The 14670-nt window shown below is 37.1% G+C and overlaps 1 protein-coding gene across 10 annotated transcripts in view; it reads left to right on the top strand.

The window, feature by feature from the left end:
• Nucleotides 1–14670, top strand: part of Nrg3 (neuregulin 3) — a 979031-nt gene that overhangs the window by 930089 nt on the left and 34272 nt on the right. For all 10 annotated transcript variants that reach the window (XM_057769744.1, XM_057769743.1, XM_057769748.1 and 7 more), the window contains one exon: nucleotides 13911–14013. In XM_057769744.1, the coding sequence (XP_057625727.1) occupies nucleotides 13911–14013 (103 nt within the window). The remainder of the gene's footprint in view (nucleotides 1–13910; nucleotides 14014–14670) is intronic.

Genomic DNA, 14670 nt, shown 5'->3' with positions numbered 1-14670 from the left:
AGATCCGTAGAATTTGGGTTACAGGGACCTGATCTATGATGGTTTAGGGGAACTTAGCATTTGTCTTTAAAAGACAATAAGCACATTTATCTATTGAACCATCTCACCAGTTCTCAGAGGTTGATTTTTTTATCTTTAATTAAAATAGAAAATCAGTATATTCTGATTACAGTTCCCGCTCATGCCTCTTAGTTCCTCTCTACCTCCCCTCCCATCCATGTCCATATCTTTCTGTCACTTGTTAGTAAATAAACATGTATCTAATGAATAACAATAAGATAAATTAAAATATAAATAAACAAATTGGATAGAACAAAAAACAAGAAAAAGAGGTAAAGAAAAATCATAAACATATACAGACTCAGAGACATACATATTTGCACCTACAGGAATCCTACAAAACATAAAACCAGAAGCTATAGTATATACATAAATGACAAGTAAGGTTAAGAAAATACTACCCTGATACAACATTATGAAACAAAAGGGTGTTTACTTTGTCCTTTGGTAGTGTGAAGGGTACCTTCAAGTACCATGAACACTGCTCTGTAGGAGTGAAGGCTTTAGGGTGGCACCAGCTTGATTTCTCCATGTTCAATGATTTGTATAATGTTTATCTTCATCAATAGGGTCTTACTGCCAGTGTGTGGAAAGTCATCAATACCCAATACCCTAAGCAATAACCGGGATTGTTTGGGAGTTCCCATGGGACCCCATTTAACAATAACTAGATCAGAGATACTATAAGTAGTTAAAGCTTCATTTGTTGAAGAAAGATGTCCAGTTCAGTTCTTTCCCCCCATTATCTGGAAATTTCATGTAGATTGTTTCATATATGTATATATTTTACAAAGCTTTTACTGTACTAGGTTTCCATATGACCCCTCAAATGACCCTCAGTTTTACCTGTTCCTCCCCATATTTCATCCCTTGCCCCCTTTTCCTTCCACCTTTTTGTTTGATCCTCTCATTTTTCTCCTACCACCTAATCCACCCTTAACTATTTCCTCTTCTTAGGGATATGGATCCCTCTCTTGTAGCCCTTTGAATTCTTTATAACCTACTTTAATGGGAATTTGTTTGAGATTAGTTTTTCTTGCCCTAGAAAAGCATATTTCCCCAAAGCTTGATGTATTTGTAAGTCTCTGTTATGACACATAATTATTCTGAAATATTTACTCTAATAGCCAATATTTATAAATAATACAAGTTTACTACTCCTTTCTATTTCCTATCTTCTAATTGTAAAATAATGGTCATTGAGTGCATAGTATGTTACAGAACCCACAAACAGGGGCACACCACAACATGAGAGACCATGTAAGGAAACATTTGAGTCTTTAAAGCATCAACAGAGGTAGAAAACCATAGGTATGAAAAATTATTGTAGTTTTCCTAAGAAAGAATGGATGAAGTATGACAGGTAGACTTAATATTGTCTAATTTGAGCAAGTCCAAGGACTCTGGGACATTAAGTTTACCCCTGGTTGTCTAGTAACTGGCCAGAAATGACTAAGAAAAGTGAATAATTGACATAAGATCTAGTAATGGAAGTGACTGAGATATAGTTTTTGACCATTTGAGTTGTGTTTGAAGATAAGCACTTAGACAAGGTATCTATTGTCCTAGAAGAGGTACTCTGACTTTTGATGAGCTATTGAAGTTTTATATTTTGATATAAGTGTTGGTTAAATATTTGTATATATATATATATTAATGTACTTCTATTATCAATTATTTAATTATTAATTTTATGTTTGTATACTTTAATATGCAGTTTACTTTAGAGGACCATGTTTGGATTTTCTGAAAAAGAAAAAAAAGTGAAGAGAAACAGGCATCCTTATTAACAAGGGCAGAAAGTTAGAGGTCATTCTTAGGTCAAGTGAGTGATAGTCCTGGGCAAGGTAGATTTCTAGGAAACAGAAACTATGAGCCATGAGAGGGACCAATTGGTAAAGCTGGACACAACTCGGACAGTGGGGTAGTAGAATAACAAAATGCCAGCAAGAGAGAACAGTAGCATGAAATTCACTTCACATTCTAGTTTGATACATTTTTTTAAAACCAAGTTGAAAATGAGCTTAGTTCTGCAATATCATTACCGGAACTAGTAAGAGAATACCATCCTGGCTAGTTTACCACTGTTATAAGATGCCCGAGTGTTTCTTTGCACCTGATTTTCATGGACTTGACCACAACACCCATTCTGAACCTCTATATCTCTTATGCACTTAGAGACTTAAAAACCATTGGCTATCATGGAGTTTCTGCGTTACACTCAAATCCAACTATTAGAGTGGATTTTCTCAAGTAAACTCTGTCTGTTGTTAGAATAGCAACAATGATAATGATGACATGGTAGGAAATATTGATACTATATATTATTGATAACAAGTAGAGATACAAGGCTTATGCTTAGTAAATGTGCCATACAAAGTACCCCATTTAATTGTCAACATACTCAGTGAAGGAGAAAGTACCCCTTTCATATTAAAAGTTGAGCCAAATGCATGTTAAATAGAATTGCATGAATTCCCATTAGCAGTTAAGGGAGGGTCTTGAAATAGGCCAGTGTTATCTCATCCTCTATCTGTACTGTGCAATGTGGTACCTAACAGGGTCAAGTAAGCACTTTGACCACGACTCTTCTGTTAGACAAAGGCTGTGATATAAAACACACATGGTGACAAAGACTACAGATTAAAATAAAATGCGTATAAAAATATTTATGGATTTTTTATTGCAATGCTCTGCTGAACTATTTGAAATTACTTAACATTTAGAGAATGCTCTCCTAATTCCATTGTGTGCATAGAGTGGAATAAAACAAATATTATAATAGGTCAAGCAATACTATTAGGGATGGGATCAAGAGGGATAAGCATACAGTATATAAGGCGGTTGATAAAACACACCATTGTCCTTTAAATATATTTTTAAAACATAAATAGGAGGAATTGACTTCTCAGAAATGATAAAATAGCCTAGATAGATAAGCCAGTAACACAGGTTTTTAGCATTGGTATCAAGTTGTGGGTGTGTTTCTAATCTGGTTGGGCAGTAAGTTGTTTTATATCACCTTCGATCAATCATTTCATATATTGCCTCTCTGACATCACTAGGTCCAGGATGTCACTTATATATTAGAAATTTTATGACTCCATTTTGATCTCATGGAGTCTACTAAAGAAAAATAAGAGCAGGAGAAATGGTCAGCCCTTAAAACATGTACATAGATGTAACATTAAAAGGACGGAACACGTTTACTTTCATATTTAAGAGTGTGTGTGCATGTTGTGTGTGTGTGTGTGTGTGTGATGTGTATATACATGTAACAACAACTAAAAAGAGGCCATGTGTTTGAAATAGAGTAGGGAGGCACGTGGAAAAGTTGGGAGGGAGAAAAGGGGAGGAGAGAAATGTAATTATAGTCTCAAAATTACAATTCCGGAGCCTAAGGCTCCGCTCTTCCACAGTCTTCTTACAAATGAGTTCCACAGACCCACAGATCACATGGTCACGCTATCTCAGCAATACTCCCACTTCTTGGCATCAATATATGTATCAGAGTTCTGTAGAGGAAAAGAACCAGTGTGTGTGTGTGTGTGTGTGTGTGTGTGTGTGTGTGTGTGTGTGTGAGAGACACACTGAGGCAATGGGGATGTTCTATCGGGAACTCACCAAGGCCAGCTGGCTGGGGTCTGAAAAAGCATGGGACAAAACCTGTCTCGCTGAACATAACGGACAATGAGGACTACCGAGAACTGAAGAACAATGGCAATGGGTTCTTGATCCTATTGCACGTAATGGCTTTGTGGGAGCCTAGGTAGTTTGGATGCTCACCTTAATAGACCTGGATGGAGGTGGGGTGGTCCTTGGACCTCCCACAGGGCAGGGAAACCTGCTTGCTCTTTGGGCTGAGGAGGGAGGAAGACTTGATTGGGGGAGGGGGGGAATGGGAGGTGGTGGCAGGGAAGAGGCAGAAATCTTTAATAATTAAATTAATTAATTATTTAATAAAAAAATAAAATATGAAAAAAAAGATGAGTAATACAAGTTATGAAGGCCTGAGGATAAGAATGTTTCAGGGTACAAAAAAAGTTACAAAAGTCTGATAAAAAAAAAAAATAAGGCTTAAGTGCTGAATAAGCGAAAAAGATTTGGGATGTTTAAAAGAATAAAATGTGTTCCAGATTTCTCTTCCAAAAAAAAAAAGAAAGAAAGAAAGAAAGAAAGAAAGAAAGAAAGAAAGAAAGAAAAAGTAAACATGATGTTTATATAGCTGGTAAAAAATGCCTCGAGTCTAGACATCTGCTCTGTGATATCTGATCCTCAGCTGATTCAGGGACGCCACCTACAATATCCCTGTGACATAAAGCTGGAGGGTGCATACCCACAAGGCTTGTTCCTAGTTGCTCTGTGCAGGTCTGTGTTTGATGAGAAAGTGCATAGGGTTGTTACAGGCTTCTCACTGCTGATTTAAGCAAAGAAATCAGAAATCTCCCATCCCATCTCACCAGGGTGCAGGAGGTGGATAGCAGTCATGACCACTAAGGAGATTTGGTTTTAACATTGAACCTGGATGTTTTCCTGTGAAGTAAGACAGAAAGGATGTTAGCCTATTAAGCTTCTCACCGCATCATAGGTAAAATACTATATTATTCCCATAAACCTTTCGTTCAGGTTCTTACTATTTTCAAGAAGTAGAATTTTCTCATTCCAAGTTACATGCGTTTATCTGAAATGTGGCTCTGTGCTTGAATCCTGAATGATAGATTCACAGAGAAAATGGTCAGAAGAGATTTCATGGGCATTTGAAAAGTCAAGTCAGATGTCACAGACAGGCTTTCTCTCAGCATTGAGAACTCACTAATAGATTTATTTCGGTTCAGAATTGCTTTTTGCTTATAATCTATTTGGGAAAAAAATAACACCTGAGAAGCCAGCAAATGTTAGATGTAACAATGAGAGGACCCAAGACTCAGTTCCCTTCCTTCCTTCCTTCCCTCCCTCCCTCCCTCCCTCCCTCCCTCCCTCCCTCCCTCCCTCCCTCCCTTCCTTCCTTCCTTCCTTCCTTCCTTCCTTCCTTCCCTTTCATTCTTTTCTCTTCTTTCTTTCTTTCTTTCTTTCTTTCTTTCTTTCTTTCTTTCTTTCTTTCTTTCTTTCTTTCTTTCTTTCTTTCGTTCTTCCCTTCTTCCTTTCTCTCTCTCTCTCTCTCTCTCTCTCTCTCTCTCTCTCTCTCTCCCTCCCTCCTCCCTCCCTATTCTTTTCAAACTATCTCTTACAACATTTTCTTATCTGTAGTCATCCAGAGTTGTTACTGCCTGGAAAAAGGAAGGAAGAAGGTAAGGCTTTTTATGACACTAAAGGTTTATGTTCAGGGAGGCGAAATGTGAGGAAACTGTAAGCTGAGAACGAATGTGTTTATAGATTTACATTGTCATTTCCTTCTACACGTCAGGTTTAATGGATGATGCTCATCTAAAGGTACTTCACATGGAAATAAGATAAAAAACAATTTTAACATGAACACTTCATTATGATAGAATTAATTTACATATAAGCATAAGTTAAAATGTTTTTGTTTTGTTTTTTAGAGACAGGGTTTCTCTGTGTAACAGCCCTGACTGTCTTGGAGCTAGTTCTTGTAGACCATATTGACTTCAAACTCAGAGATTTTTGCTTCTCTGTCTCTGCTTCCCAAGTGCTGGGATTAAAGGTGTGAGCCACTACTGCCTGACTTTTTTTTTTTTTTTTTAACATTATGGCAAAGACCACAGAATGAATCCCCAGTGGGGGGGAGATGGAAACACCTTCCCAAGAAAGCATTATTAGCCCATCAAGCAGACAACCCTGAAGCTCCTCATTTGACTCAAGGTTTCTGAGTAACTGTGCTTTGCAGTGCCCTTGCTAGCCAGACAGCACATTTGTGAGGGAAAGTGATTGTTGTCCAGGGTTCATGGAGACAGAATGGCCTATTTTTGGTACACAATGATGAAGCTCTAAAAGGTGTAGAAGAGTGTGGAAAGAAAATTTTCAAACTTCATAGTGCACATGACTTGGTTGGCTTGAGAGGTATACTAGCTTGCAGGGCTGCAGTGACAAAGTACCACAAATTGATGGCTTAGAGAAGGGAATCATTTTTGCCTTGGTGTTCTGTGGCCTTGAAGTCTAAAATAAAGGGAATCCAGGGTTGGTTCCCTCTGAGAATGTGATGGGGAAACAATTTTCTCTGTTGCTAAGGTCTTGGTCATCATTGGTGGTCTTTGTCTTGTGGGTGGGTCATCCTGAATATCATATTTCCATAGCTAATTTTCTTCTCTTCCCTTCCCCACCTCTCTGCATTTGTACAACTCCCCCATTTTGATAAGGACACAGTAACAATGTACTAGAGTCCTGGTCCATGAACTTATTTCAACTTGAAGATACTATACTTGTCCATTTGGACCACTAAACAATATACTCAGACATGGTAATTCTAAAACAGAAATTTGCTTCTGACCATGGTGGAAAATAAGCACTGTAAGGCCAAGGTATCATTGTATTTGAGATCTGGGGAAATTGCACTCTGCTTCCTAGACAGTGTCTTTTTCTTGTTCTTGAGTATCAGAGGTGACAGTGTTATTCCATCAAATCTCTTTTGTTGTTAAGACTTTGATCCAGTCAGGAGAATGGAGTCTTTATGATCAAGTACTTCCTGAAGGCCTCAGCTTTTAGAATACTCTGATAGAAATTGGATCTTAGCAAAAGAATTATAATTTGGGGAAAGACATCAGTATTCCATTCAGAGTATACCTTATTGAAATAATGTCCTTCTGCAAGCATTGGGGCCTAGTGCTTTAGCATTTTGGGGGGACACAATTCAATCCATAATAAGCTCTGAATGGAAACAAAGACAATAGTGACTGCTGAAATTTTATTTTAAAGTAATTAATTTGCTTTTCAAAAATACTTTTAAAATGTACTTTTCTACAGATACCTGACAATAGTAATAGAATAAGTTATAGAAATAGAGAAGTTTGAGGAGGGGACTAGAGAAGGAAACTGGCTAGCAGTACTGTTGCTCCCTGAACCTTTCCTGGGCAGGCTTACTATCCACATTCTGAGGGCTACCTTGCAGTGTTAAGTGTAAACTCACAGCAGGTCTCTGTCATTTTCCTTCAGGATCTATTTTATCTTTAAATGTTTTTTATGTGTTGATCAGACCATTTAATTCCATTTTTAGTCAATAAGTTAAAAGACACCAATCTCAGTTTTTAACATTCTAAATGTTCACTATATTCTCTTTATGGATTAAGGTTCATCTGAAGCTCCCTTTAAGATCCTAATATTATAATCTGTCCCTAACATTTGTTGTTGTTTAGGAGGAAACTTCAGAATGCCTTCTTTATATAAGAATAATTAATGCTGTATAAATCTACTTCAATTTAATTTTGTTACAATGATGACATAAAGGCAGAGTCTAACAGTCAATGAGGATTTGACCTACACAGATTATGAGGTTAATTTGATGGATTGAAGCAAATGGTAGAATTGGGTGGTGATGAATGCTGCTGTGGGCTCTTTTGTGGTGTGACTTCATTAGTAAATATCGTTGTAGTGTGATGATTTTGTTTCTGTACGTAGACTCTTAACTACATTGCCTCAGATAATGAATATTTGGATAAGAAGACTTGGTGGTATTGCAAAGCTGACTTTTAAAAAAGGAGTCAAAGAAATCAAGCTTTTTTCTTTTATCATAACTAAGTTGCTTACAATGCACTTCTTGTTTACTTCAGTAATATTATATCCTTCTGGAGACTTTGATGCAGTTGAGGAATAGATAGGTAGTTATATTTTTCCTTAGTTTTGATAAAAGATAAAGTAAACAGAAATATTGTAACTGTAATTCTTGCTTGATACCTGTTTTGTTATATGTGATTTTACTATGTTAAAATTAAAACCTTTCTTTTCATTTAAACAGAAAAGGGGAAGTAACGTGTGGGTTGTGTTGTAATTACCATTAATGAATAAAGAAATGGCAGTGTCCTGTTGATAGGGCAGAAACTAGGTAGGCAGGGAGGACTGGACAGAATGCTGAGAGAAAGAAGGGCAGAGTCAAGGGGAGACCATGGATCTGCCACAAGAGATGCATGTGCTAAAACTTTGCTGGTAGGCCATGACCTCATGGCGATACACAGTTTGATAGAGGTGGGTTAAATTAATACGTAAGAGTTAGTTAATAAGAAGTTAGAGCTATTTGGCCAAGCAGTGGTTTAATTAATACAGCTTCTGTGTGATTATTTTGGGACTAAGTCGGCCAGGAACCAAACAAGCATCTCCTCCAACATCACTGTGTGAACTGACTCCTATTAAAATGTTCTGCCCTCAGAGGGGAAACTTTTTTCTCTTCATCTTCCAGAAAAAGGTGTTTGCTAATTTTTCTCTAAACTAAAAGTATCCAGAATATATTGCATTATATATTTCCTCTGTATCTCCTAGAGCAGGTAATGCGGTGATATTTTCCCTCCAGTGCCACCACTTTGCAGACATGATATTGGGTTTTAAGGATGGAGGGAAAGAAGAAGTAGACATGAGTCCTCATCACGTGTTTAATAATCCAGTAGAGCAGATAGTTGACAGTTAAACTAACACAAAAGGATACATGAGCAGCTTGTACAGAGGACAGATATACAAGGCTGCAGAGGTGCATTATAGGGTACCCCACCTCTCACTACCTGAACAGTCACCCAAAGTTCTTCTGTACCATTGGGGCATCCATTTTTAGCCTACAGGCCCATAGTATCCAGCAGATTACAAGCGTGAACCCATCATAAAGCTATCAAGTATGTTTTCAAAGATAAATATTACAGTACGAAGAAATTTTTTTGAATTGTAGCAAGAATTTATTAAATTACTATATGGGTTACAATCCACTAATATCTTAGAAAAGTCTGGCATCATTCCTATAATACAAACAGGTGAAAAGCACTGTTTTCTGATGAAGGAGGCTTTATAGGTCATTAGTGGCAATCACCTATTCAGTGGCCCTGAAAGCCCAAATTGCGTGGAGCGGTCCCTTGCTGGCTGGGTGTGAGTTCTGTGTAGCTGCCTATGAATCAAAGGCACCAAGAGCATCATCACTTGACCACAGCTGGGTCTCAAATTCATTTTAAGCTTTTAGTCTTTTAATTTCACTCTTGATTTAAACTCAGAATTGGTTTTGTTGCAATTCCTAGATGACTTTTGACTAGATTCAAATATTGGAAATGTAACAGGCAGATTATACATGGAAATCACTCGTGTAAGTGGGAACAGCCTTCTTTTTACTGGATTGTGTTTTAATGGGTATCATCGTCCTTCATATTTAAAATTGTTATTGGTAGTGGCAGGATGGGATTAGCTGCCTTATGAAATTTACACGTGCTTCTGTAATCATTTACTACAATCTAAAAAGATGGAAAGCTTTGGAATCATTTGTTTCTAAGATCAGCTTACAAATGTGGGGTAGAAAGCATGACAATTTTTAAGATGGCAATCTGACCCTAATATGGTCTCCATGACACGTTCTGCATCCGTTTACTTTGATCATTTAAAGATGTAAAATGTTCACCCCAGTCTGTTAATCTACATAACCGTCCCTCCCCATTTCCTGGGAAAACAGAAAAACCTAAAGTTTCCCCTAGATTGACTTTACATTTTTCAATATTTTAGCCTAAACCAGCAATTAAGATGTAAATGAAGCCTAGGAAGGTTGGATTCTTGTGAAGCATTGGTTTGAGTTACACGTTCCCAGGAGAAAGAACTCAAAAGTAGGCAACCAAACATAAAGGGAATCCATGGCAGATGGTCTCAGAGAAAAAATAAAACAGCCTTTTTCCATGCCAGTTTTGAGACAGGTGTGATGGGTTTGGTGCTGCAGTTAGCATTGCTGAGAGAGAAACATCACACAACAGGGCCTCATTTCACAGGATCCTGGCAACATCTAGGGGCATTTTGGGATGCTCTCAGAAAATCCTGGTGCGAGGAGTTCTGTGTCCTTCAGCCAACCCACAGCCTGCATTCTGGCCATGACTTGCCATCAGCTCCAAGCAGTCAGGCCAAACAACTAAACTGAGCAGCACATCAGTCCTGTTGGGTGGTCTGTGAGGAGGACTTTGGGAATACAGAATCGGGTCAAGTGGATGCCAATGCCCCAGCCATGGGAGGAGCCTAGCACCGAATGAAGAGTGTGTCGTGCTTAGCTCAGAACTGAGCCAGTCTTCGGAGCTTGGGATAAGTTAGTGTGATGAGCAGAGGTGCTGCACCTAAGTGCGTGTTAAGGTAAGAGCCAATACAACTTAAATCAGGCCATTTGTATAGACAGAAATGTGCATTCATCTACTCATTTAGGTTGCTGAGGACTGTTGGAGGAGCTGGAGAAATAATATCCAGACAATGAACAAACATAAAAATCCAGTGTCATGAGCCAGTGAGGCTTATAGCATTGTGGAAGACATTTAGATAGGTATATTCAATTTATTCAATTTAGGGAAACAAACAAAAAAAAACCCATTAAAAGACAGAAGAATATACTACAGAGAGAGAAATTGAGAGGGAGGCAGGCAGGCAGGGACAGGGAACAGCAGGTATCAAGAGGCGCTAGAGTAAAAAACATCAGACATTCTAGGAAAAAATAGATGTCACATTAAGCACTTTTCATATTCAAACCTTGTGATATTATTGTTACTCTAACATAGGAGCCATTAGCTTGCTTAATAGTGAAACATCTATAATAATGGGTATATGCATGTATATAAACATAATGTACATGTGTATGTACTACTTTATATAATATAAATTTATATTGATTGCTATGTGGAGAAGGGTTTGTGGGAGCATAATTTTAAAAGGAACTCAAAGGAGCCTGGGTTTCATTTTATACTCTGAAATTCTTTATAGTCTCAATATATTTCCTATTTTAATTTATTCCCCAGAATTAATTTTTTTTACCCCTGTAACTGGGATGAAATGAACCTTGCCTAAAATATTTAATATGGTACAACAAGCGATAATTATCTAGCAATGATATGATCATTGAAATTAAGATAATGAATACTGAAATGAATGTGTCTATAACTTAAAATTTCCTAACGTTGCTCTGTAATCTTTAACCCTTCGCTTCCACAGACAGAAGATAATCATTTCACCTATCTGTCACGTACTTCCAATTGCTTCAGTTTTGTGTGGTTTGATATAGATAGCATGGATCTGTGTATGACATCTCACTTTGAGTGAATTCAAACTCATCTACATTATTCATTATTTCATTGATTAGTTTCTCTTATTATTGATTAATGTTCTGTTGAACGGATATACCACATTTTTTTCACTGACCTATGTATGGGTGTTTGGAAAATTTTTAATGAGGTTTAGTAATAGAAATATTTTGTAAACTCGCATACAAAAGAAAATCAGCTTTTTTATTAAAGCTGGTTAAATGCCTAAGAATGAAATGTTTCCCTCATAAAGTTGGTATATTCTTTACTCTCTGAAGCTGTTTTTAAAATGGTATGTCATATCTATTAAAAATCTATGGATAGTCAAGAAAAATCTATGCTCTGTGTCCTTTTAATGGCATACTAAGCATTGACTTCAGCTATTTTATTATTAACTCCTCCTTCTCACCATAGTTTATTTGAGATTCTTTTATGTCCCATGGATACTTCTTTATCATTCTTAAATTTTCTGAGAATTTTTTATCAGAATAGAATTTATTCAAAATTTCCATCTCAATCTTTGGGTGTTTATTTTAAATCATGAGAAATTGGCTTATATTTTATGTTCAGGTCTCATGTTAAGTGTTTCTATTCCTATTATTTTCCAAGACAGTGCTCCTCTCACTTTGTTTCTACTATGTACATGTACAAGAAATTTTTTCCTTCCATCCCTGTGTACTATAAACATGCTAAGTTCACCTACCAATGCTCCTAGCTCCTTTTGTAGATTCCAACAGTGACCACAATATCTGAAAAGATAATTTTTTTTCATCCATTGCTTCAAATGGAATGGGTTTGTTTCTATTTTTCCCTTAGAACATTGACTATAGGACAGTGTCCAGTAGAAGTGGTGCAAGTAGGCATTATCGTTCACTTAAGGTTAAATTGTTTAAATTTTCATGATGTTATATATTTATCTATTACACGTATGTGTACACACTAAAGCTGTTTTTTGTTAGGTGAAAAATTTCCTTCTGTTATGTCTAGTTTGGGAGAAATTTCATTAAAAGTTGGTAGACCTTCCTAAGCTTATCTATCTATCTATCTATCTATCTATCTATCTATCTATCTATCTATCTATCTAGCCAGCTAGCTATATTTTAATGATCAACATTAAATACAAGGAAACACATCTTACTGGATGTGGAAGAGTCAATGAATCACATGCTGAACACACTCTACTCAATCTTTTCTCAAGGGTTTCCTAGTCCAAAAGCACCACAGTCACCCTGAGGACTTTTCCAAAAGCAAAAGTCTGTACACACTGATGTGTGCTATCCCATAACTCCCCAGGAACAAGTGAAGATGGCCTGTACTCTCATAGCTTCCTAAGTGACTGAACTGCACACTGAAGTTTGAGGAATCACTAACTAAACTAGTCAAGAGGGAGGGAGGAACTGAGGTTGAAAAGAAATAGAGAAAGGGAGCGAATGAGTGAGAAAGATTGTGCTAATTTTTTTTGTGTTTGTGTGTGTTTTACTCTAGAATGTTGGAATAGTTTCTCTACAGAGGCCTCATTTTTCATAGGAACTGAAATATCTGAGAGTAAGGGAAGTTTTGATGGGTCAGGGTTTGAGTATAGTTGAAGTAGATGAATGAACCTTGTCATGGGAGCTAGTGAGCTGAGGACATTGTTGGGGACTTGATGCCCACCTAAGACATCCAATTTTCAGCCTTCATCTCTTATAAAACACTTGCCTGGTAGCACAGTCTTCTTGGTGTAGCATAAAGGTACCGTTGTGATGGTTATAAGTTTCTTGAATTTTTGTGTGGCAATGTTGCCAAATAGATGACTGGGAAAGTACATGGGAGCAGCTGAAGAGAGCGTTTGCAAATGAGTTCCTGATTACCCATGTTCTATGGTGTTCCTGTGTTTAAAGAGAGAAATAAAAACAAAAGGATAGGAATTTGAAGACAGAGTTCTAGAAGCTATGCAAAGCTCTTAATAAGATGGAAGAATTGTTTTACTAAGCCTGTTTTAGAAAAGGATTTGAGTGTAAATTGTAGCAACTGAAGAGTGAAGTGGCCGAATGGGCACATTTTGTAATGGCAAGAGATAAGGTACCACCTTGGTACAGAGGCTGCTGTCTATTTATGCCTGAACATGGACACTAAGATGGCTACAGATGTGGTGAACAAGATATTTAAATAAATACTTAAAATCTCTTTCATAAAGTGATGAAGATATCAGAGTAGCCGAAAGAGGAATAATGGGTAGATGGCCAAGGACCAAACAAACATCAGACAGCACAGAAATCTGAGCGCCACAGAATGAAAACTCAGTTGTTGCTGACACCACAAAGTACGGAGACTCTCACCTTCTAGTTCATTAATTAGGGTCTTGAACTCACAGAGTTGTTTCTACAATCTATAGAAGTTATAAAATTCACTTATAATATTTATCAAGTTGTTATATGTTTGAGCAAGAGTGCTTACTTATTTGACTGGACAAATACCAAAAGGCAATAATTAAAAGCAGTAGCAGGTTACTGTATAGATCTCTACAAAGAAACCGAATCATAATAAATTCCTCATGTTTTTTTCCTATTCACAACAGGAACAAAAAGAAAGCTGGCATTGAAAGACCCCTACCAGCTCAGAAGTAGGATGGAGATTGCTGCCTGTGAACCCCACTAGCATCCATTCTAATTCTGTTTTTCAAATTCACAGAGAGTGAAGACGTTTATCAAAGGCAGGTGTTGTCAATTTCATGTATCGTCTTTGGAATTGTCATCGTGGGCATGTTCTGTGCAGCGTTCTACTTCAAAAGCAAGTAAGACCATTTCTCTGGTGATTAAAGGTTATATCTGAAGGAAAGTTCTTTTCCTTTATAGTCTCAATTTCAGCTCCAAGCAGAGGGGTTTTTTGCACATTGGTTCAGCAGTGATCTACAGAGAATTAGAGTATTCTATGGACCACAGTGAATGTAGGTGATCATGTGGGAGGAGGGCATTCTCAGATACACATTGTGGGAGGTTTCAGATACACAGTGATTGCACAACTTGATCACATGTCTTCATAAAGGCTCAGTAGATTCCACGAAAGGGCTAACTCTTCTCAGTAGGAGCTAGTCAGGGGATTGCCTGCTATGAATCTAAATGCTATCAACCATTGACAATAAGAAAAGTCTTTTCCCAGAAAAAAAAAACCACAAAAGTATCCATTTACTTTCAAAGAGATTTTGCCTTGTACTTATAAAATTTAAGTCACATTTAATGAGCGAACACCAAAAAATGTGCCTTGGTTCACAGTTTGGGATATAGAACTAGAATATGCTCTGAATTTCACTTGCCAAGAAACTATCTACAGATGAAGGGACTTATAATTCAAAAAATAGAGTTAAAAATATATTATATGCATAATAATATGTTCATAAATATACATTTTTATAAATGAACATAGATGAAATTATTTAGGGAAATGATGTCCT

This window comes from Chionomys nivalis, chromosome 5, assembly GCF_950005125.1.
Source record: "Chionomys nivalis chromosome 5, mChiNiv1.1, whole genome shotgun sequence".
Taxonomy (NCBI): Eukaryota; Metazoa; Chordata; class Mammalia; order Rodentia; family Cricetidae; genus Chionomys; species Chionomys nivalis.
The sequence above is the reverse complement of the archived record's forward strand: the minus strand, read 5'-3'. Positions and strand labels throughout refer to the sequence as shown.